At 34.9% G+C, this 25,957-nt stretch overlaps 1 protein-coding gene across 2 annotated transcripts; it reads right to left on the bottom strand.

The window, feature by feature from the left end:
• Positions 1-928: 928 nt before the first annotated feature.
• LOC149945571 (thiamine pyrophosphokinase 1) lies at positions 929-25,789 on the bottom strand. Of its 2 annotated transcripts, none has more exons than XM_090175931.1 (9): positions 25,589-25,789; positions 25,373-25,519; positions 22,623-22,715; positions 21,819-21,890; positions 9,429-9,571; positions 8,935-9,039; positions 6,331-6,480; positions 3,274-3,385; positions 929-1,186 (listed from the first exon to the last, which is right to left on the bottom strand). In XM_090175931.1, the coding sequence occupies exons 3-9, from the start codon at positions 22,702-22,704 to the stop codon at positions 1,071-1,073; spliced, it is 780 nt and encodes a 259-aa protein (XP_090032057.1). In that variant the 5' UTR covers positions 22,705-22,715; positions 25,373-25,519; positions 25,589-25,789; the 3' UTR covers positions 929-1,070. The 2 variants fall into 2 exon arrangements, with proteins under 2 accessions (XP_090032057.1, XP_090032058.1); XM_090175932.1 differs by having other exon boundaries at positions 25,410-25,519.
• Positions 25,790-25,957: the final 168 nt, after the last annotated feature.

Here is a 25,957-nt window from a genome sequence, read left to right as displayed (position 1 = left end):
GAAAAAGCAGCAAGCTCACACGTGAAAAAGCAGCAAGCTCTCACGTGAAAAAGCAGCAAGCTCTTCTAAAGTTCTGAAAGCAATGTTGACCAAACCACATCAGTCTGTTGAAATGGAAGTTACGTTTCACTCTCACAACAACACTTATCAATGTAAATTGTGAAATAAGAGCTTGAAGAACAGAAATAATTTGAGCTAACATGGACTTACTCACTGCAACAAGAAAAGCTGTGAAAGCAAATTTATAGTTTTACAAATTTAGAACGTGTTTTTGAAAAAGTCTCGTTTTTCTACTAGACACCTAGCTCCCTTTCTTAAATTTGCGATACTTTATCTGTAACAAAGTTCTGACTAAACCACGCACAATTAACAATGCAGAAACAGTCCTTAGAATATTTTTCCAATAAAATATGTCTACAGCAGTGCAATATTAAATATTTTAGGGTAAAAAACATGTGTTACCAACTGACAATGTGCAGTAGCGTATCTACCAGGGGGGCGAAGGGGGCGGCTGCCCCAGGCGCACTCTTATAGGAGTGGAGGGCGCGTTTTGAATGGTCGGTCGCAGATTATCACGACATTTTTATTCCTCTTATTTCAAACTTTCAGTAAAGTCTTAAATTTATTTTCAATGTTTATTACCAAAGCAAATAATATTTGTAGTTCATTTGCCATAATAATGAATTAATTCGTCAATTAATTAATTAATACTTGAAGTAATTCAAATTATTATTATTCATTAATTAATATTAATTGTATGAGAGGGGGCTAAGGTTTTGTCTTCCGCCCCGGGCGACTGTAAGTTTAGTTACGCCACTGAAAATGTGTTACCCAATGACAATGTAGGTTTAAGTTTCATATTGTCAATTTCTGTAGATATCTCATTTGTATTTCAGACAAACAAAATTCAGTATAACTTTTATTTAAATAACGAACTATAGGTATAAAAATACTGACATCTTTAAACAAAATTTAAGTAACCTAGCAACTTTTAAAAACTGTTTACGTAATAGAAAGTAGAAACAATTTCTAGTAATTACTGAATTTAAATAATCGTTTGATTGTGTGCATCAAAGCTCCATGGTCCATAAAAGCTTCTGGTCAGTTATTATAGTTACCACAGTTGCTTGTTCTTCATACTTATTGCAAGAGCTGATAAGTCTACCAAACTCCAAACTGCCATTATCTATAAAAAGAAAAATAGTGTGGTTCCAAAAATATATATTTATAATTGGTCAAACTGACAATAGGAATTTTGGCCTTTTCATGGCGATATTAAAACCAAATGTTACATATATTTAAGGTATTTGGTTTAGTAAATGACATTTTAACATTTTAAATGTCACCAATTTAATGATATTTGATCAGGATAATCTAAAATTTCTAAAATCTAATCTTTTAGTTTTAAATTGAATTTTAGGGTGTTTTCACACCCAATGAAAAATTAGCAGCATAAAATTCGGTGTCAGTGTTAAAATGAATGGGAAACAATTTGGCTTTACCACTGTGATTACGAAATGTTATGGATTCTGCACTACTTATGTAATTAATCACTGCCTGTGCATGCATGAAAAATTAATTTGCCACAAATTTCAGCTAAGTGCACATGTAAGTTGAATCTAACCATGGTGATTAAATCAGGTAAGCTACGGCTGGTAATGGCTGCATCGCAGCTTCGTAAATATCTAATTTTTCAAGCATGCACAAGTCTTGAATAATTAAATAGGTAGTGTATTGTGAAATCAGTGTAAATCTTGCCCTGCACACTTTTGTAAACATACATCCATTCATGGACTAATTAATGTATACACAGGGACGGTCCGCACAACGCCACTCTCTCATAAAATCGGCGACTAAGTCTTGTTAATGCTGTTCCCTCTTTTCCTCCCCCCTTAAGCAAAGTTAGCCGAGTCAAAACGTCATCAAACGGAAAAACGATGCTGCCCTCTATCTGCAAGTCTTGGAGTCTATCGATGTTGGCGTCTGCTTATGATTTGAAAAGAAACGGTTTTTTTCGTTCATTTGAATAAGGTGTATGATTTAAGAGCTTTAATTTATTTAAGTAGTTTTACAAATTAATTATGAGGAAAAAGCTGTGTGTTTACCCTTCGTGTAAAAGTGATTCGAAGTATTGTCATAAAGAACACACGAAAGATTTCTTTATACCTTTACTGTTCATCTTTTTCTAAGCCTTGTCCAAAAAAATCTTTGATTTACCATTATCGGAATCACTTAAATCCACTTTTTTAATTTTCTTTTGGTCTGGAGAAATTGAGAATAACGTCTCGAATGTATGGGACGAAAAATTAATATCAATCAATTTAATTGTTAATATAAATGAATTCATTTACCAAACGCACGTGGAGCTTACAACATCGCCGGCAAGGCGACTGCTTTTTTTTGTACCCTTAAACCTTTCCTCCCGTTTCCATCCCCCTTGACTCAGTTTGTCGTTAGTTCGCACAATCGCCGCTCGAGGGCACATTTAGCAATCGCTAGCCGCTAAATTTCCTATGCGGACCGTCCCTGTGTATACATTAATTAGTCCATGTTCCATTAGTGGCCAAGGACTTTGCTAAAGTATAAGACGGCCCTTACCAAACAATAAGTTGGCTAAAAACCACTTAGGACAACTTGTTTTTCAACTTGGTTTTCAGTTTGTATTTGGGACAAATGCCTACTTAAAAATAACTTAAATCCTCTTTATTAATCAAATTATTTCCAACTAAACCAGAATCAACATTTACATTTAACTACTTAAAAGCAACTTAAATCCTACTAGGGAAACATCTAAAAACCAACTTAAAAATATTATGTAATTTGGTGACTACTAAAAACCAACTAATTATAAGCTTAGCAAAAGCAGTATTTTCCTACCAACTGAATAACAACTTATTACCCCTTTAATAGTAACTTGAAATATGCTGACAACTTGAGCCTACTTAATACCAACTCAATATCAACTAATAATGTGTATACAAACTAAATACAAACTGAAATCCAACTTATTTTTTGGTAAGGGTGTTTAGCCAACTAACCAAATTTTATTTTATTGACAACTTTAAAAGTAAGTAGATTGAAACTATTGGTTTGTAAGAAACTTCATACTCAGATAATTATTTAATGAAACTTTTTAGGGTGATAAGCTGGTTCTTAAGAGAGAAAAATTTAAATTTCACTTTGTTGTAGTAAGTTAGAGATAGCACAAACATTTTTCACTTTCGATTCACTGAAGAAAAAAAGTAAATTACAATTTCAAACCAAATTTTTTACCTAAATTCCACTTCAGTCCGGTTGTTGTTACAGAATTGCAGGCATTTCCAACTGGAATTAATCCACAGTGTTTTTGTTTAACATTCTCAGGAATAAATATTTTGTGTGTTCCCTAAGTTAAAATAAAAAAACTCTTGAAAAAACCTGGAAAATTACAAAAGTTAACTATTACACTTTTCTCTCTTTATTAATAAATAAAAGATTGAAATTAAAATGAGTACATCAAAGATTGATATTGGAACCTGTTTGGACAACATTGTTTTAATCCCTTACCAAAAAATAAGTTGGATTTCAGTTTGTATTTAGTTTGTATACACATTATTAGTTGATATTGAGTTGGAATTAAGTAGGCTCAAGTTGTCAGCATATTTCAAGTTACTATTAAAGGGGTAATAAGTTGTTATTCATTTGGTAGGAAAATACTGCTTTTGCTAAGTTTATAATTAGTTGGTTTTTAGTAGTCAGGAAATTACATATTTTTAAGTTGGTTTTTAGATTTTTCCCTAGTAGGATTTAAGTTGCTTTTAAGTAGTTAAATGTAAATGTTGATTCTGGTTTAGTTGGAAATAAGTTGATTAATAAAGAGGATTTAAGTTATTTTTAAGTAGGCATTTGTCCCAAATACAAACTGAAAACCAAGTTGAAATACAAGTTGTCCTAAGTGGGTTTTTAGCCAACTTATTTTTTGGTAAGGGATATCATTTAACATTCGGGGAGGCTTCTAAAATTATTTTTAACTGTTGTAAATTAGGTTGTCCCTACTTTAATTTGTCATCTTTTAGTAACCATATGGAACTTTAACAATGAACTCCGCGAGCTTGAAGCATTTAGACTTTCCTTTAAAATTTCCTAGCAGTAACTCATTTAAAACACCCAGTGTTGCCAACTGTACTATAATTATAGTACATTTCGATTTTCTCTGTACTAAAATTTCAGTATATAGTATGCTTTTTGCGATAATTGTGCAATAATTAAAGAAATTTTATAAAATATCTCTGTTAACTTAAGAAAGCTGTTTCCATCCCTTACCAAAAAATAAGTTGGTTTTTAGTTGGTTTTCACATTTAAGTTGGTTTTAAGTTGGTTTTTAGTTGGTATTTAGTAGGTTTTCACATTTAAGTTGGTTTTAAGTAGGTTCAAGTTGCCAGCATATTTTAATAAACTATTTAAAGAGGTAATAAATTGTTTTTAAGTTGGCTGGAAAATACTCATTTTTTGAAGTTGGTTTTAAGTTGGTTTTTAGTGGTCAGATAATTACTTATAATTTTTAAGTAGGTTATAAGGTGGCTTTATTAAGAGGTCTTTTTAAGTAAGTTTTAAGTTGGTTTTAAGTGGTCTTTATTAAGAAAGCTTTTAGTTGGTTTTAAGTTGGTGTAAAGTGGTTTTTAAGTAGGTTTTTAGTTGGTATTTAGTTGGCATTTGTTCCAAATACCAACTTAAAACCAACTTAAAAAGTTACAAGACCACTTATTTTTTGGTAAGGGCACCCTTACCAAAAAATAAGTGGTCTTGTAACTTTTTAAGTTGGTTTTAAGTTGGTATTTGGAACAAATGCCAACTAAATACCAACTAAAAACCTACTTAAAAACCACTTTACACCAACTTAAAACCAACTAAAAGCTTTCTTAATAAAGACCACTAAAAACCAACTTAAAACCAACTTCAAAAAATGAGTATTTTCCAGCCAACTTAAAAACATTTTAAAAACAACTTATTACCTCTTTAAATAGTTTATTAAAATATGCTGGCAACTTGAACCTACTTAAAACCAACTTAAATGTGAAAACCTACTAAATACCAACTAAAAACCAACTTATTTTTTGGTAAGGGACTACGCCTAGTAGGCTAAGAATGGAAATATTATACTCCTTGAAGCGTTTGGTTTGTACTTTCTTAGACTTGCAAATACTAATCAAGCGTGTTGTACGAACGAAATTAGCTGTGGAACTTGGAAGTGGGTGACACATAAAAATATGTGAGAATGGCCAACTATGATCAAGTGCTACCATGGTATAGCGAGTAATCAAAGTTGGCCATACTTGTGTACTATTATTATCTAGAAAATTCTACTATTTTTGGGCTTTGATAATATAATTTCAGTTTTGGGAGCTGGCAACTTTGAGGTCTCAGTTTCACAGTCCAAATAATTTCAGGGCTGCCCAAAACGAGCATGGGACCTGAGAAAATGAAAACTGTGTGTCCTGATGGCAAAACATTGAACCAGACAAAGATAATGACTTAATATAATCCAGAACTGGACCCCTCTTGCTGCTTGGGCCCTGGGTAATATATACCACCCTCTCAACAGGCCTAAATACCCAAAACACTACAATAATCTAGGTTTAGCAATAGATTTGTACATTTAAACACCACGATAAATAAATTGGATACCACAAAACACAGCAAATGACATTGATCACTTTCGCTACACAGTGGCGGCGCTACACTCAGGCTAAGTAGGCTATAGCCTATGTCAAATTTTTTGTAGCCTATGAAGCCTATAATAGGGGGCCCCTAATTCATGAAAAGGGGGCCCAAAAATGATTATCAGGATACTTTAAAATTATAAATATTATCTAGCCCCCTCAATCGCAGGCTTCAATTTAAGCTGTAAAATAAATAGCGCCTATATATTTTCTAAACTTTTCTAGCCTAATTATAATAACTTTTAAAATAAAAAGTTTTTTTGAATCTATGTTTGAATTAATTTCATCTGGGGTGTGATTCTACTCTTATCGTTAAAGTTTTAACGAAAATAAAAAGACAATTTCAATTAGTGTAGAATCGCTTGCCCCTGAGCTATTTATGTGGGACCCCCAAAACCTTCTATAGCCTACCCTGAATAAAGTCTTAGCGCCGCCGCTGTCGCTACATTAAGTCACTTCTGGCCCAAATGCAAAAGTTTATTTTCAAAAGATTAATTTCTGCTGATTGTCTAAAGAAAATCCCCATTAAGGAAGTTTGGTAAATTGCTCAAGCCTAGCTTTACTGTTTTATAGCAGATAGCATATTGTATTGGTTGATAAAAAGTTTCTTTAAAAAGATGCAAATGTTTACTTTTTGAAGGAGCCAAGAAAGGGAAGACTCCGATAGTAGAAATACTGGACAAGAAATAATTTCACGTGCGTGATAGAGTGTATCTATATTTCCCATGACGTGATCTAATCGACCTCCACTAGAACACACAGCTACTGTACCAGCACAGCCCTATAAAATAATTTTATTGAAAATAATACTTGAAAGGGCTTATAAATTATTTCACCAAGTCAAATAATAAATTTCAAACATTAGTGCTTTAATTTCCTAGTTTCATTTCACTTACTTTTTAAGAACAGAAATTCTAACATCCTGATGGGTTATAATGTTAAAAGAACAACCAAAAATGTAATAATTTTAAGGTTTATGGTGCTAGTATAATTTTGGGGGGGTTTTAGTATTTTAAGGAGTTGGGGTTTTTAAAAAAGTTATTCTTTGTTACAAGGGAAAGGGGTGCCAAAAACTTGTAATTTCTTAAAAATGATAACCAAAGATATCGCCAGTTGGTAGCCAACTTTGTAAAGAATAGACCGAAATTATTCGATTATATTGGGAATTTATCTGATAAATAATTTTTAGAAGTATTGTTTAGTTTCATTAGCAAACCCAATTTGTAGCATAGACAAATTTAAACAGCAGACTAAAATTCCAGCAAATCAGACATTTTCCTCCCTATTTACAGCAATTGCTACTACTCTACTGAGCAAAAATTAAAAGTGGTATGACAAAAATATCAAATATACTGAAACTCGATCTACCAATAATTTATAATGTAATATAGTTAGTGTAATATTAAATAGATAGAGAATGATGCGGAAAGATGTAAAAATTAAGTGTACACTTTTCAGAAATTGATTTTTAACTCTTACTTCTGGGAAGGTAGCCACCACTCATTAGCTTCCCATTTGAGGCTAAAATTTTAAAAGGTCTTAAATCCCAACTAAAGCTTACTTTGGAAAATAACTATGAATTATTGAATCAGAAACTAAAATTTTGAATACCTAAATCTGTTTATTTTGAAGTTTTTTAACATCAACTGACATTTTCAGGGTATTATTGGTTTGAATTTGGCTCAATAATAAGAACCCTAAAAACAGTTAATTATCCAGACTGTGTATTTTGCAATTCTTCAGCTGATTTGTCAGTGGTAAAGAAATGTGGATGTTAAAAAAAATAAATGGAAAAAGCCTGATGAAGAACTACGGTTCGAAAGCTAGCTGTAAAATTTTCATATTTTAAAAATGTTTTAATTAAACGTTTTTAAAACTTCAGTCATGAAGTATCGTGAATAATGAAATTCAATTCCTACTTATACTGAATTTGCAAAAGACAAATAAAATTTTGTATTTTTAAAATGGAAAGTCACGATTAGGGATGCATCGATATGGGTCCAGCCGATAATATCAGACAATATATCTGCCACAAATATCGGCTGATATATCCACAGATATTGATAAAAGTCATCTATCATAACAGTAGTGTATATGATAAAATCATTGTAAAAGACAGTTCAGTGCACTGTCATACCATTTTTTCTAATTTTCAATGAAAGAAGTTTGCAAGAGCATATCCAAATATGTTTCTTTTCGTTTTACTTGATACATATTATCTATCACAAATCGAATATTGTTGATTTTATTTGTTAACACTCGAAATCCCCTGTCTAAAAAATGGTCTAGCTTCTGAGATCTGGCGTACATGGCGCGGCCAATCACTCTTTGGGTCTTTTAAAAACGTTCTTTGGTCTTATGCGCTTAGTGGCAAAAAATTCTCAGGCCTCTAATGCCCAAGACAAGCAATGTTTTTGAATGGTAGTGTGCCAATAAAAAACGATTCCCAATTCTTTATAGCCTTGCTAGAATATATCTATCGGCCCCTGCATCCAGTGTTGATAGTGAAAGGCTGATAAGTACAACCGGAAAGCTTCTTACAAAATTAAGAAATAGACTAAAGCCAAGCCTTGTTGAAGAAATTGCCTTTTTTAAGGGAAATGTCAGGTTGTGGCAATAAAATATTATCATAAGGTAGTTAATCGAGTATTTTATTATTTTTAAATGTTTTTTCCTGCAAATATTTTTTGAATACCAGTAGCGCCAAATATCGGCTTCGCTTAAGCCGATATTGGCCAATACCGATATTAGAAAAATAGGCCGATATATCGATGCATCCCTAGTCACGATAAAACAGTTTCCCTACAAAACCAACAATTATTTATATCCATAAGTAAAATTATATAAAGCCCAGTGAATTTTAGGAAACCCGTTTAATTTTTTTCTGCTTTCAGCAAATAGAGCCTCATTACCAAAGTTCCAACAAGAAAATTAAACAATGAAGATCTTAGTATCAATCTACTCAGAAAAAAATTATCCTACTAGCAGCCCCTTGTTGGGTAAAACCCTGTTTAAAACTCATGCTAAAAATTTAACACTTTGTGGTCTTTAAGAGTGAGAGTGAATTAATTTTTTTTAAAAAGCACCAACTGAAGTGTCTATAGTAAATTATCATTCCAGTGTTTAAATAGAATAAGATTTTGTCAAATATGAGAAAAAGAAAAGTGAAGTGCAGGAGACAATTCATGCACCAATATTAAAACTTATGTTTCAATAATAGTGATTTTTGACGTACTTGATTTTTGGTTGCATTATTCTTGTAAATGTGGTTCGAGACAATTCGAAGAGCTTTGGTAAAATCAGTTTCATCTTGATCCGGAGTTTCAATTACAGTATTATCCTAATTTAAAAAAATATATATACTATTAAACATCAAGTTGTAATATTAATATTAAGTGATTTTAATGAAATTGAGTCAATCCATTTCAAAATACTGCATTGAATAGAATTGCTTTTATTTTTAAACTAGCTAGGTTTCCAAGTATTAAAAAAAGCTGAAATTCTGCTGGTGCATTTTGTGCACCATTGGAAAACTCCACAGACAAAGTTTGGTAAATAGCTTAAGGCCTCTGACTTAGTTCAGTTTTCAAACACCTGTAGAAACCTAGCTTAAAGAAAACGTTTTTAAAATACAAGTATTTAATCAAATGACCAATTTGTCAGTCTTTAGCCCCAACCATTAGCCTGTTGAGTAGTTTAATTAAGAGTAAAAAATAATTTAAACAATACTTTTTTGGTATAATACTCTAAGGCATCTTGTCCAATTGAATCAAAATCACCGCAAACAATATCCGGACTTGATGTATTTTCATTTTCCATGAAATTTGAATATGTATAGTTTGCTCCACCATCAACAGCCACACGTAAGATAGCTAGAATAAATTACATTTAGTGATAGTACTAACATGTTTTTTATACTTGTGTTTTAAAATCTTTTGAGTGTAGCTTTTAAATTGATTGTTTTCGATGAAATATAATAAAACTAACTTATCAGCAGTTACAATTATTCGTAGAGCACAATTTCATTTTTCCGTTAATTTCACAGGTTTATCCATTTGACTGCTCTTAAGTGGTTGAGATCGCACCGACCAACAGTGGCACCAGCAGGATTTTTTCTGAGGGGGGGGGGGCCCTATGAGTCCCAAAATATTTTTAGGTAGTTTGTAATGATAAGTCTGGGAATAAAATTTTCAATTTCTCTCTTAATTGGAGTGAGATCAATTACATCGGAGACAGATTAGGAGAGAGTCTCAACCAGTCAAATGGAAAACGTTATAAGAGTCACCTAGTGGTGAATCCAAGACCAATCAAAGCTGCTAGATTTTCATCTGCTAAGCTGACTCATTGTTTTTATTATATGGAATGTCTATTTCACAGACCAGATTAATTTCTTGCATTGGTCACTAGGTTGTTAATTAAAATAGACTAATTTAAATCAATGCATAATACAGTCAATTCATATAGACTTGAGTTAAAATATCACAATTTTTTTGTTTCATAGCAAATTAATAGTAGAAAACCTTATTTTCATAACAATTTTTTTCCAATCCTAAGCTGATGAGATGCAAAACGAAAACCGAGACTGAACTTTTCATCATTTTAACATGCTTCAATGTTGGATGCACAAATTGGGGTCCCTTATACAAACAGTACTATAACAACTCTACATCTAGGAGTAGCAAAAATACCAGAAGTGTTTGCTTTACAAAATACGACTGAGAGAAGGGCAGACTCCTCTTATTACCCTCCTCAAATTAAAATATTAACCAATGAAGAGATTTGTTTGTATGACGTCAGGAACCATGCATTTCTGTATTTTTTCAGGAATTTGGGTGCTTTGTAATCAGTTCTAAGGTGCAATACTATTAAGTTAGCTTTTATCAAAAGGAATTTTTTTAATAAAACAAAATGTCATTATTTAGTGATGAATCTAGTAATGACTCGCTAGATATATCGCTAGCTAATGGTACAGAATTTAGGAAAGATAAATATTTTCAATGAAGTCGAGGCTTAAAAGGAGGTAGGTTGAAAAAATATAAAGGTCCAAAAGCAGTTTGAAGTAACATGTGTTTATTAGAATTTTTAAATGCCGTAAAACTTTTGGATAATTTGGAAAAAATTATAGACGGCAGACAAATAGTTTGTTGTACAAAACAGCTGAGAAAATTTTTCCAAAAATGGCCATTGAAGTCTTAGAAATAAGAAGACTTTTAACAGATAAATTTTACAAAATTAAAAGATTGTTGAGGATGTAAAAAAGACATTTTCTTTAATCCAGGTAATATTTACATTTATCACTGTTGGGTTTTAAACATTTATTTAATATTAAAATTTTATTACTCATTTGATGAACTTCCAGAGCTATCAAAAAACATTTTGGCTCATTCTGTAGGGGTTCGTGGATAGGGGTCAAGGTTTGACCACTGAGTTCAGTGAGTTAAGCCGGATGAAGGAACAGTATTCGCCAAACGATTAATTTTTAAAAAACTCTTTATTTAGCCTGCCTATTATTCAATACAAAAAACTCATTAAATTCCAAAGGTAAGTCAATCGCTGATTAAGCTCCCGTTCGCCTTGACAGTGCTGATGACCCTCCGTCTCTCCAGCACGTTCCTTATAAAGCATCAGAAAGAGCCCGCCGTTGTCGACCCTTGAACTCGAGATAGGACGCCCCCCGCAGCAATGGTGGCGCCATCTCTCCACATGTGATCCAACTATAAACGTAAACAAACCCACCGAGGCTTCCCGATACGGCTCGCCGTTACAATTCATTTCTTCGTCAGTTATCTGGAAAAGAAGAAAAATGTGATTTAGATGACTCGGTTTTGTCGACCCTGTCCATACTTTGGATGAAGAAAATGGACTGAGATACACAGCAGGTTTTTTAATGAGAAAAATACGCGGGTCAAAGGGTGTAGATAAAAAATCTATTATTGTGGATAACTTCATAGCTGCTGAAAATGTACCTCACAAAGAAATTGAAACTTATCAACAAACAATAACAAGGAACCACCTAGTTCGCATTACATAGGCAGGCTTTGAATTTTTCCAATTATTGGATAACTTAACGCGAGATAATTATGGTAGTAATTGAAATGATCAGATGGAAAGCCATGCATGCATAATTTCGCAGAATGATTAAAAACGAACAATTAATAAATTTGTGGCAGGAATTAAGCGATGGATCTAAGGTTTTGAGAACCATTTTAAACTTATTTTTTAAAAATTAAAGGGAAAGGTTTTGCAAGAAAAATTAACAAAGTTTACCAAGTTAAAACTAAAAAGCCAATATTGGGCAGTAAGGGAATATAATTGCCAATTGTGCAAGCAATTGTAACAAATAAATTTAAATTTTAAATTCTGTGATAAATAAAAGTTCCTAATTGAAATAATTAAAATTTCTCACAATTTCTTGTTTGATTGGTATTAAGCCTTCTACAATTATGCACATACTCCAGAATTGTAGAATTAGTGTTTGATCCAGTAGCTGCTCTATGAAGACTGAATTGTTGTTCAACTAAGTCTTGATTTAGTTTATTAGCAAGCATAAATGGAGCACCATGATTTAGCACGAATTTCACAATTGCAGGTACAGAATATGCGGTAAAAAATACTTTGAAACATTTAAAATTAAATTGTAAATGTTTTTAAACGATTTTTTAAAATATTTAAAATTAAATAAAAATTTTAAATATTTTAAAATATTTGAAATTAAATAAAAATTTTAAATATTTTAAAACATTTAAAATATTCACTTTTAAGCCACCAAGGAACCATCAGAATTTTTAACCTTTCATTTAAATAGCCATAATTTTCTTTAATTTATTAATAATACAATAGTTAAAAAAGTTATAAAAAAAACTTACCAGTTCACTGTAAAGCTTTAATTCCCTAGTTTCAATGCTTAAAAACATTTTGAATTCACCAGGTCGTTCTTTTACATTTCCCTCCCAATCATCCAGATACTTTGGAAGATCTTTTTTTTCTAGCCACTTAAAGTATAATAAATAAGAAATAATATTAATACAAAGTCACAAATTTTAAACTAAAGCAATATGATAAATTTGAAATTACTTTTAGTGTTTCATCATTAACAGAAGTGTATGCAGCAGTATTTTTTTTTCTTGAAGTTCTTCTATCCTCCAACAGGCGTTTTGTATTTAATAGGTCAAAAAGTTATTGAAGGTTCTTATAAATAAATCTAGGTTCATCTCTTGCTTACCAATTTCTGCTTCTACATGGCACCTTATCTTTCTCTGATGAAAATAGTTTAAAAAACTTGCATTTTGCTGTGGCACACAGAAAAATTTTAATGCCAACTGCGTCCAATTTTTCTGTAGCTTCTCAGACATACTTCACGATTTCTTTCACACCAAGTGTTTTTGTAATAAAAAATGCGAATGGAAATTGGAAATGAGATTAAATTCCCGAATCATGAACTGATAACATGGGTGGAAAAATTGTTTTCGAATAAGTCATTAGTATTGTTCACCAGCCCAATAAGCTTTCCACTTTTAAAATCATAGTTCACTTGTTAGTTGGTTTTCCATTCATGCCTGCCAATGGATACACTGGCTAGTAGTTGGCCCCACCGGCTATACAATCGTGTGGGCCCCATTTCCCATTAATACTAAATTTTTCCTCTTTGGCCCCCAATTTGAGTTGGCTCCGATCTGACCGGTGATCGCCGGTTAGCCGCCCGGGCCTGGTTCTGATCCAACTTTATCAAGCTACTCTTTTGCTTTCCAAAACTTTTTATTATTGAAGCCGCATCTTTCAGATGTTTTAGTCTTATTTACAGTATTATGTGAAGGAAGAATTGAAAATCCTGATTGACGCATCATTTCATAACACAAAGTACACTTGCTTTTGGAAAATGAACAATATTCGATAATATCTGGGTGTCATTTATATTTGTTTTTATTATTGGTTTGACCATTTCTTATTTTATGCTCTTAAAAAATATCCATTAATGACTTCGCATCAAAAGCCCTTTTTCTAATGAATTTTGATTGCTTTCCAACTTATGGTTTTATATTTTCATTTTGTGTTACTTTAGATTTTAGCTTCAATTCTTTCTTTCACATATTGCTCATAGCTGACTGCATTAAAGATCGATACGCAGTACAATGTAAACACTTATGTTTTCTAGATTGCATATTTTTATCCCCAAGCAATTTATGGGTCTTTTGTATTTATTAATTTCTAGTCAATAATAAGAAGCAATTTTAAGTTAATCTGGAAGTGTTTTTTTTACCTTCATTAATGTATAAAATTGTTGGCACAGCTGAATGTTGTTAGCCTATATTTTGCTAACATTCATTTGTGAAATAAATAAGTTTCATAGAACATTAACTGGTGAAATAAATAGAATAAATTTTATGATTAACGTGTACATATTCTGTTGTTTTTATTAACGATTTATCAGAAATACATGAACCGAAATTATCAGCGTCCTATTCCTCTAACACGGGAGGCAAGTTCCCCCGTTTTCCCCCACCTTAGTAGCCGCGTGCTACTTTCCCCTAATCGAAAAGAGAACCTCCCCACCTCCGCGGCGAAGGTTTGAATACGCTACCTGGTGACGGCCGAGCGAAACTTTCTCGAAAAACAAATAAATGAAATATGCTGCTGGGGAAAAATTACAAGCGCATCATGTGTCAGTGGAAGAAAGGCTGTCACCATTAGAAGCAACGTCCAAGGAAAGAATAGCTCAAACAAATATCATCGTAATCAGTTGTTATTAATTAATGAAGCCGGGTTAACGACTAATAAAAACTAGACTAACTTGACTACGTTAAGAACTATAAACAATAAATATTTGTATTATTTTGTTAAAATAATTGTACTTGTTTTATTTGAAATATAAAACTGAATAGCAACGTAAATGTAGCCTTACTCGTAAACGAAATCATCATTTTTATTTCTTATTTCTACTAGCTCTTTTCTCGTGGTTTATTTCAGTTTCTTCTTCTTCTATAGCCTTCTGTTTCTTTGGTCTTCCCATATTCTTTACTACTGCAGGCCTAAATATTTTTATCTGGGTTTCATATATCTTAAGTAGCTCCATTAAGAAATTTTTATTTTATAATTCTAATAAAACTTAAGTATTTCTCTGTTCTTTCATACATAAATGGTCTGGTAAGAATAGTTAAAAAGGTTTAAATTTATTTACTTTTAGCTGCAGCTACCGCGTTCCACTGTTCCTCTGACCTCTATCAAAAACAAAACACGGCTAAGGCTAGGTTTGCAGACCACGTTGCTCACGATTTTCTTCGATGAAATAATTTCTCTTAGCCTCACTAGATGGCGTTCTAGTTACCCGTCGTGCATTCGAAATTTTCTCTGTAGTCGCGGGAGGCGGAAAATAAACAAGGCCTCCCTATTTAACCCTCCCCTGTCACACGGGGAAATTGCCGCCCGAGAAAAATTTGTTCGCTGATAATTTTGGTTAATGTATTTCTGGTTTTATAACGTTACTTTTCGCAAAAATTCGGCCCGCTTGACTGTTGTAGGTGAAGTAGGATGAGGGCAAAATGCCAACACATACCAAAATATAATCATAAACTGATGGCGCCGCATGTTCGCTTCTCTCTCGTGCTGGAGGCGCGCAAGCACCACCCTAACCCTATTAATGTCAGTTACCTGTATATCTCATGGGTTCTGATTTGATGACTACGAAGCTGCATTTTAGTAAGTCCTTCAATACTTATTTTCCGAGCCGTACAGAGTGGGCCAATCATAGTACCCTCGGGGCCAGAGGAGAAATCGTCTGGTTTACCGATGGGTCTAAGACCCGCTCTGGCTCAGGTTCGGGGATGTATTGTCTTACTAGCAATCTCGGCTTCTTTGAAAGCCTTGGTGTCTATGCTAGTGTTTTCCAGGCGGAAATTGCCGCTATCTGCTTCTGTGTTGATTTTTGTCTTAAGAAGAAGCTTCATGGCAAGGTTATCCAAATTTATTCGGATAGTCAAGCAGCCCTCAAGGCTCTCAACCAGTTTCAGGTCTCTTCAAAACTGGTTTACAGCTGTTTGAACCTCCTCTCGGAGCTAGGCACCAATAATAAAGTTCAGCTCTATTGGGTTCCTGGCCATCGGGGGTACTATGGTAATGAGAGGGCCGATGTCTTAGCCAAGAAGGGGGCAGAGGCTGGGTTCTTTGGTCCTGAACCTGCCGTTCCTATCCCCTCTAGCATAGTTCGCGGCCTTATCTCTAACTCCATGACTGACCGTCAACTCAAGCTTTGGCTTGAGATGGATGGCCAAAGGCAGGCTAAAGAGTTTATCTCGGGCCCCTCTAGGCAGAGAGCTAAGGAGCTGCTCTCGCTTTCCAAATCTAATATCAGGTTGGTCATTGGCCTACTAACAGGTCACTGTCTCCTTAACAGACATCTTCACCTGATTGGAATCAGTGATGATCCAATCTGTAGGGCATGTCAGGCTGAGGAGGAAACCGCCTCTCATGTGCTTTGTAGGTGCGATTACTACGCGGCCCAAAGATTCGAGCATCTTGGTATGCATCAACTGGAAACTTCTGATTTCTATAATATGCCGGCCAAGAGGATTCTCCGTTTTGTGTCGGATATTGGACTTTTTAAGTCTTAAGGTTCGGGTTTTGCACAATGGACCTCTGGTCGACGTGCGCGAACGGGCATTCCCAAAGCCCTTCACCCCTTCATCAATAATAATAATAATAATAACCCTATTAATAATAATAATAATAAAAATAATAACGATAAAAATGCTTTTATTGGGTTTCACCTTCAAAATATGACTGATTTACAAGAAGGCCCGTAACAATAAATTAAAACAATTTCGATAATTAATCAAGAGATTAAATTTAAATAGAAATCACTTGTCTTTTAAAATATGTAAATGCAAATGGTGTTTAGTTTATCCTGTGTCGCAAGGAAGTCTGTAAGTCTTCAACACAGAAGTTAAGAGCACTAGCTCTTGTTGATTTGGTGTGAATGTCTCTTGGCTTTCTAAAAGCTGAGTTGAAGATTTTATACATCATAACACAAAGGTTAAATATATAGTGTTGGTTCAGAGTCAACCCATTTAATTCTTGGCGAGTATTTTAGTGACAAATCATGAGCCATTATTGTGAGCAATTTGGAGTTTATTTAATAGCATTAAATTTGCAGAGTTGTAAGAAATATCTCCATAGTTAAAGAGTGGCAAAATTAGCGAATTATAAAGAAGATCGATGTTTTTTGTCTCCAGGGTTCTATATTAAGGTCTAAGAATGCCCAGCCGATGGTTTGATTTTTAAATTAGAGTTTCTATATGTTCACAGGATGTTAGTTCTTCATTTATTATAATACCAAGGTATTTAAAGCTTTTAACCCTTTTTATTGATGTATTCTTTATGGTTGAGCTAGTTTCATTTGAAATTTGTTGTCTTCTTGGATGAAATATCATATACACTGTTTTATCATCATTCATAGTTAGTTTTTTAGATTTTAATATTTTCTTTAAGTTTATGGCTTCTTGACTAATTACGTCTAATAGAACATTTACGTTATAATTCGTCATTAATAGTGCATCATCGTCTGCGTATTCATTGGAAATACTGTCATATAATTGTTTATGAATATCACTGGTGTATACATTATAGTGTTGGCCTTAGGATTCCACCTTGGGGTACACCAGTTCTCACATATCTGGCCGTGGATTGTTGTCTTTCTTGAAGATATGATATGCATTTATGCAAAACAACTTTTAAACCTTCAGCGTTGGAGCTCAACACTAATTACATCGCTACCCAACTCCTCGCATATTGAAGTGCTCTGGTGCCAACTTACTTATCCTAAAGCAAGCGATATTCGCATTGGCGTCTGTTATTGTCCTCCAGATCTCAAAATTCTATTGTTTCAAGAACTGAACTTGCACCTTACTTCAATTACTGACTTCGTAAACAATGAACTTATAATTATGAGAGACTAACTGTAACCTCCTTGCACATCGCAAAATAAGTAATACCAAAGCTCTTTGTTCTGCCACGACTACTCTAAAGCAATTAATTGTGGATATTACTCAACTATCCTCTGGTACTTTGATTGACCACATCTATGTCAGCCATCCCCTACGAATTGTCGATAGTGCTGTCATTGCCCACGGAGTTTCTGATCACTGTGTCAGAAAAATACACTTGCCTAAAGAACCAACTACTTTCATCAAGACCCGCCATCTTTCTTCTATAGAACCTACGAATTTTGTTACTACCCTACAACAAAATCTCAGGGCAGTTAATAACTCGAAACCCCTATGCCGGAACTGTTATGTTCTTTAATTAAGTTGTACTACCTTTAAGTCGAACATATTTAATAACCTATGTAACCATCACAGTCATAGAATTAAACCAAATAGCGAAAACACTTATATTCAATTGTACAAAAACCTCCAAAATGCAGTGACTACACACCTACGTAACTCAAAGAAGTCTTTCTTTAAGAAAAAACTCACTGAAAATAAAAGTAATATCTCTGGAACATGGAATTGTTTGCGGCACTATGTCAAAAACAAACCAAATACCCTCCCTACTGTAATCACCGATCAAAATGGAACCTCTTATTATGATGTCGTGAATATTGCCAATGCCTTTAACATCCATTTTTATTGAAGCTGCCGAAAAATGTCTAAATGAACATCTACCAGCTAATTTTAATCGTGTCTCTATCAGATTGACTACTACCTTAATAAAGTAATGTCTTCCTTTGAACCTGTCTGCCTTATTTGCCTGCTGTGGTCTCTCTGGACCACGGTATCATCAGAGATGTTTCCCCCCAGGAACAATTAGTTCCTTACATTTGGTACCCCGAGTGAGGAACTGGAAGGAAGGATCTCCGAGGTAGCTGCTGCTTCAAACCGATGAAGTCAACAGTACGCAGTATCAACAGTTCCAGTTGCATCAAGCTCTTCTTTCCTTCAGTGGCCTGTAAGTGCCTGGTCCCTGTGTCACTGAGTCTAGAGTGTGATGTCTCTTTCACTGGCGCTCTACAACCTGCCTGCTGTGTATCCCTGCAGTATTGGATCCAGTCCAGAGACGTCTGTTTCAATCAAGGGAATGACAATGTTCGGAGCCTCATCCAACCAACCAGATCTCCAAAGGTGTACCTAGTAGCTCTATGACCACAGCGGGAGTAGAAGCCGACAAGGAATACATGATGGCGTTGGGAGACGTATTTGAACTTTTCTATATTTGTGTATTTTATTACTATATTGTAAATATATATTACTTTGAATTTTATGGAGACTTCCCCAGCATCATTTTATTTTAAGGGACAGGGTGTGTAGGGACCAAGGGTTCCTTGCGCATAAATTATCCCCTAGATGGCGCTTCAGCCGAGTAGGCCAGAGTAGCATATACACGCTTGGTACTAAAGGTCAGTAGACCTAGCCAAGATAAGGGTAGATATATATAAAGTAGTACCAACCTTTGTCCCTCACTCCACACCTAGCCTCCAAAGGAGCTAGGCTTTCTGTATTAATTTATGTGGTTTTAGATATAAAATGTAGCTAAGTAAAGAACTACCTTAATAAAGTCATGTCTTCCTTTGAACCTGTCTGCCTTATTTGCCTGCTGTGGTCTCTCTGGACCACGGTATCATCAGAGATGTTTCCCCCAGGAACAATTAGTTCCTTACACTACTAAGCGTAATCGTTTGACAGAAAGATTATCTTTTTCTGAAATAGACCTGCTTTCAATGGTAAAGCTATTAAAACGAATTTGCTCAAAGAAGGCCCCTGGCCCTGACCTGATTTCACCTAAAATCCTAAGGGTTAACGGCCCTGTACTTGCACCATACTTACAAACCATTATAAATCACTCTTTCTCTACTTCTACTTACCCCGAAGAATGGAAAAGTGGACGTGTTATCCCTATCTACAAGAGCGGGGACCCCACCAATCCAGACAACTACTGACCGATTGCAATCCCACCTTGTGCTTCTAAGGTCCTGGAATGGGCTGCACATGACCAGCTAATACCGTACCTAACTACAAACAAACACCTATACAAATACCAATCCGGCTTTCGGTCTGGCCAATGCACAATCACTTGTGCCGCCTTTCTACTAGAAACCATAATCTCTAGGCTATCCTACGGACACATAGTTGGTGTGGTGTTCATAGACCTTCGGAAAGCGTTCGACACTGTCGATCATTCAATCCTATTAAAAGACCTTGAACTATTGGGCTTCTCGGATGACGATCTGTCGTGGTTCAATACGTATTTAAGAGGCAGAACGCAGAAGGTTGCTATTGGTAACCACTCATCTACAAGCCTACGAACCAGGTATGGAGTACCTCAGGGAAGTATCCTAGGCCCCCTACTTTTCTCAATCTATATCAACGAAGCCCAACTTGCACTCACCGAGGAGGGTCTCCGCATGTTATATACAGTGCGGCAACTGCTACAAAACTTGACAAACTTCAAAATCAACAAAACGCTATCTGTAAGTCCATTCTCGGTCAACCAAGGCATTCCTCTGCTACCACTGCTCTTAACACTATATCGGCCCTCCCTCTCAAACTGCGACGAGACAGCCACATGGCAATCTTTATGCACCTCGTTGAAACTGCTCAAACTCCTGACTATATTACCGAACTTTTTCGAATACCCGCTTCACTCCTTACCCACTACACAAGAGGATGTCAGAACACCTTCCATGTTGACGTACTCTATCAATCAAATGCAGAGGCATAAAACTGTGGAACAATCTTCCCTTCTCTATACGTACTATGACTAATACTCGTGAATTCAAGTATGCCATCCGCGAAAATGTTGTTAGCTAATTAATTTAATTTAATTTTAATCTGCATATAATGTAGGAATTAATTTGTTTTTTCCCGCCCTGTTATCTACAGACTTTGTATATTTAACCGGGACCCCCTGGAAAATCTGCTTGAAGGGGATATCCCTTAATAAAGACCATATTATTAATATTATTATTATTATGATTTAAACCATTGTATACTGTTATCTGATAAAAAATTCTTTTGTAAAATTGAGACCAGGAGACCATGCTCCACTGAGTCGAATGCCTTACTTAAGTCAACCAAAAGTATTCCGACAAATTGTCCACTATTTAAACGTGATACAATATTTTCAAGAAGATACATAATACCAATAACTGTCGAGTTTCAGGCTCGAAATCCAGATTGTAAACGATTTAAGATATTGTATGTATTTAAGTGTTCCAGTTAACTGAGTACAGGATACATATTCAAGTGGTTTTGACAGACATACAGGAAGGGATATTTGACGGTAGTTCCCCACATCTGAATAATATCCCTTCTTGTGAATTGGGACGACTCTTGTCAGTTTCCACTGCGTTGGAAATTAATTACTTCTGAATGAGTGGTTCATTACTTTGGTAAGAATTGGGGAAATTACTATGGTAAGGCCGTTGATTATTTTTGGAGGTAGTTGATCCGAACCAGTGGCTTGTTCTGAACGTGGATTCTTGCCGGGAGTCACACTTCATCTGTTTCTAGCTTATTAGTTCTTCGTGGTGATGACAACATGCATAGTTTTGTTTTGTTTTGTTTTAAGTAACCATTATTTAATAAACAGTTCATAATTATTATTTGAGGGGTTCTTTTAACCACCGTTAGTTAAATTTAGCTAACAAACTCGGTGTACTTAAGGAAGTTCGTTTTACACCCGAAATAGTAAATGATGTAATAAATTAAAATATAACTTAAGATATTAATTAAGAAATGAAGCATAAAAGAAATTAAACTAAATCCGAAAAAGAGGCTAACACTTACAAAACATTTTTAAGCGCCAAGATAAGCAGACAAACAAAACAACCAATGAGAATAGAGAAACAGTTCATTTGAATTAAACCAATAACAGAGGTCTGCCTTCTCTCAGTAAAAGGATATATTCTAAGCTGGCACACCTGTGTTTTTGCTACTTCTAGTCTACATGCACAAACGGTCCTAAGTATAAATAAATTCTTGGTACTCATTTTGAAAAAAAAATTTCATTTTAGATTCACATAACTCTTATTTTGTATAGTTTATTAATATTTTATCTAATAAATTCTCTTTTGAGTGAAAATACAGTAAGTTTTCCATTATTTTCAGATTAAAACCGAAGAAATGGTACCTTTTTCCCAGATGTGTGTAGCTACTTCAGTAAGTTTATCACCTGAGAGATTAAGTATAAGTACTGCAAAACCTAAACAAAAAATAAAAAATTTAATACAGAAATTTCTCTGTTGTTGCATGGGGTAGTACATATTTCAATACTAAGGTAATAATAATAATAAAGCTTTTTATTGGATATCTCTTATCAGTTTGTAACTGGTTTACATAGAGGTCCATTGAATTAAAAAATTAAATTAAGTTAAAGACAATCATATATATATTTTTTCAGAGTTCTCTGGAACGCTAAGAGCGTATCTTCGTTTTTTAATGTTAGGGGTAGTGAATTCCAGAGCTTGATACCACTAACTCTAATGCATTTCTCACTATATTTGTTGGTTTTCGTGGATATAGTGAGAAATGCCTTAGAGTTAGTGGTATCAAGCTCTGGTAGAGCATTTTTCAATAGTAACGTTAAGACCACACTGTTGGAAGGCAATAGGGTTGGAAAAATATTATCACAATGTATGGTAGGGATGAGCTACTTAATTTTCACCCAAATTTTTAAATAGTGGTGTGCCCCTTCAAGGTAGTGTCACCAGGAAAATTAAGGTAATATAAATGTCACTAGTAAATTTTGCATAGCAGAGGTTTCATTGGCGAATTTAAGTTTTAATTAAATTAAAAAATTAAAACCACTTCATTTATGCAATAAAATTTGTTAAAACAATTGTTTAATTTCATTGATTTTATAAGCAAGTAGTTTGAAAATTAAAGAGTTTTCTTTAACTGAAAATTACTATCATTACAGCAAATAAATTCTTACCTCCATTTGAACTGTCATTAGGTTCATAAATTTTTGAGGGGTACCATTCAAAGCATTCTTCCAAACTCATTGCTAATGACATACATATGACACCTAGAAAAAATATTGGTAACATGAATAGCCACAATAAGAAAATTATACACATTTCACAAGCAGAAACCATTAATAAAACCAGTAAGATGTATTTTCAAAAAAATCATGGGGTGGCCACCAAAGCAGAAAAAAGCTCAGTGGAAACTGGGTTTAAGAAATGCCAATTCACTCCCTCAATGAAATTCTCAAGAGGATTTAGGAACTTGCCTAGTTCTGTATTTGTATTCATGCATGTGTGGAATCGATATATAAAATCTTGCTAAATATATGTATATTGGCACCCATGCTGATTGGTTTCTTGTGGTTGTCAGTTCCCATCGAACAAAAATTACCTTCAAATATCCCAGACCATCTATGGAAATTTAAAATGTGGTCTGTCACTATACAAAATACATTGGTACATCAAGTGATGACAAACAATTTGCCATTTGAGTCAGTAGTAAGGAAGCTTAGCTTCAATTAGCACCTGACTTTATACGTCAATTTTAAAAGAAAAGGCAAACAAATATAACTAATTCAATTACTGCTCAGTAAAATTGTTAACAAAATCATCTAAGCCGAAAAGCACAAGTTTCAGATGGGATGTAAGTTCTCAACAACATCAACTGGTCAGTGGCGTAGCTGAGAACTCAGAGGCCCCCCCCCCCCCCCGCCCCAAGCAAAAATCACTATGAGGCCCCCCTTTTCAATTTTTTTATGGTTAGCAGCCCCCCCCCCCGCACCGCGGGCCCGGCGGACCATCAGCTACGCCACTGCAACTGGTTAAACCCTTGTATCTTGATCGAGATATAGCTCCACTATTTTCCCCCCCTTCATGTGGATGAACTCTTTTGTTCCATCCTTTCTAGGCGGCTGAAACTCTTTGCCAGGCCATCTGAAAAGCTCCAAAATCACCCGTATCTAGCTCTTTGTTAGTAACACAGGCATGAGGGGCATTGACTTTTGTCAGTTTTGAGAACATTAAAACTTATCCCAATGTAAGCAAATTGTTTTTGCCTAATACTACAAGATTGAAGCCTGGCCTACATACATAGAGGCTTGCGCCGCCGCTAAACGCCGCCGCCGCCGATAATTTTTAACGCGCCGATCGCGCCGCCGATACAAAGAACGGCGCACCTCCGTTTCTTTTTTTTTCTTTTTACACTTTTTTTTTGTTATATTAAGCTTGGTTTTCATTTACGCGAAAATAACTACATTTGAACACGACGTCGAACGTCAAATTTTGGTTTTCGGATTTCGGTCGACGCAAAGTAATAGCATTTTCACTTAGCGTCTATAGATTTCAGCATTGCTATCTTGGCTAAAGAGAGAGTTATTAATATAACCAAGGCTTATCCACATTTTAATTATGTTTAAATTTAAATGTTGCTTGGTTTATCGATATGTTTTCTAAAATTGCATTATAATAATCAGTGGCGGACTGGGTCTAATATTTTTTGGTTGCTAGGAGACTAAGGGTCCCAGCTTTAACAACTATAACGCTACCATGTTTACGCAGGCCAACTTCATGAACGGTCCATGGGATCCACGTCATCGGGCAGGTTACCTCTATGGCCAATCCGAGACTGATAATAATTTTTTACTTGAAATTCAATAAATGAAGCATTTGATATACTGCATTTTAGACGTGGATACGTTTATAAAATCACATGATAATACCTTAAATTATATTTAAATGGAAAATAACATATCAAATTAGCAATATGTATGTTCACCGTGCGATGATAACCTTCGGCAGCAAAAATGATATTATTCGTAACTCGGATTTATTACTGATTGGAAGGCTCAGAGCGTCAGTGGCATAGCCAGAAATTCGTCAAAGGGGATTCAAGAATGTTAACATTAAGAGGGGTGTCGAGAAGGGGGTATCAATTTAGTATAGTCAAGGTAGGCGCGGGGGATTGACATTGAACCCTCCTTGTCTACGCCACTGCAGAGCGTTATCGTGGAGCACGACCGAAAAAATAAAAAGCCAATATCGAGCCTTCAACCGAATTTCAACCCAGCATAACTGCGAATAACTTTGGTTGTCGTTTGACGTCAGGCCAGTGGCTTACCTCGGAAGGACCATGGACTAATTAATGTACTTTCAAACATTAAAACAAACGTTTTACAAATTGAGCCAATCAGTCCCACGTGTTTTCCAGCCGCTCAGCTACATTTGTATTTTCCCTCCCCTCACCCCTTTTCCTTCTTCCCCGGTTATCATTAGTTAGTTAGTTCCTAACTCAGCCGCCAGAGCGCACATTTTACAATCGCCCAAAGCAAATATTCGGGGAAGGGGCGTCCCTGTGCGAAGTACATTAATTAGTCAATGGAAGGACTAGTACGAGTTGGTATTTGCCCTTGCCCTTCTGGTCGCGTGTATTTTAAACTGTCGTTACAAGAAATAGCTCTAAAATTTATACTAACGCCGGCGTACGCCACCGCCGCCGGTCATTTTGGCTACGCCGAAGACGCCGCCGCCGTAGGTCTAAACGCCGGCGTAAGCCGCCGCCGCCGTAATATTTTGGGTCAAACGCCGCCGCCGACCCATATCAGATCGGCGCAGGCCTCTATACATACACCACTGATAATGCTTCAAAGCTATACAATTAACATTTTCTCCACAAAGAAGAATTTTCCAAAATTTGATACTCGAAAACTGTTTTGTTTACCTTAATTTTGCAGACTTTTGTCAGGGAAAAACAATACCTGTAAGATCTTTTATAAAGAAGTTCCAAAACAAAAGTGACGATGATTGTCAAATACTGGTCCAATCAATTATTATTTAACCATGTTCATCATTCATAAAGCCCAATAGCCTATATTAATTTTTTAGAAATTAAGAAATATTCAAACACAAAATTTGAGTATACAAGATTCACGTTTACCTCGGCCGGGCCGGCAAAAACAAAAACCCACGCGTTAACAACGCTTCATGACGATAACACTGCCCAAATTTTCAGAAACGTATTATCTCCAACAAGTAAATTTTCAGATAAATCAAAATCTTATCACAATGAAAATATAAGCTATAACTTTCACGGAATAGAAAGCAAATTAAACAGGTATTTTTGTGTTAAATCAGAAAAGGCCAAGCTACTGTAATGGGGGCTAAATATACGCCCTTGTTTACTTTCCCTTGGTCTATGTTAAACTCTATTTAAACTTAAAAAGATAATTTTGTTTTAATCGATTGTAACGTGTGGGACAGTTCAGTCCTCTCGTCCATTAGATTAATCAGAGCGAGATATGTGTAA

Source organism: Leiobunum rupestre, chromosome 5, assembly GCF_980474605.1.
Source record: "Leiobunum rupestre chromosome 5, qqLeiRupe1.1.hap1, whole genome shotgun sequence".
Taxonomy (NCBI): domain Eukaryota; kingdom Metazoa; phylum Arthropoda; class Arachnida; order Opiliones; family Sclerosomatidae; genus Leiobunum; species Leiobunum rupestre.
The sequence above is the reverse complement of the archived record's forward strand: the minus strand, read 5'-3'. Positions and strand labels throughout refer to the sequence as shown.

Coding starts and splice junctions, on each gene's coding strand:
- LOC149945571 (XM_090175931.1), bottom strand. CDS start 22,704: ATGTCATTAGCAATGAGTTTGGAAGAATGCTTTGAATGGTACCCCTCA. Junction 9,572..21,818: donor TACACACATCTGGGAAAAAG/GTACCATTTCTT, acceptor AATTTATTCTAG/CTATCTTACGTGTGGCTGTT. Junction 9,040..9,428: donor TAGAGTATTATACCAAAAAA/GTATTGTTTAAA, acceptor TTTTTAAATTAG/GATAATACTGTAATTGAAAC.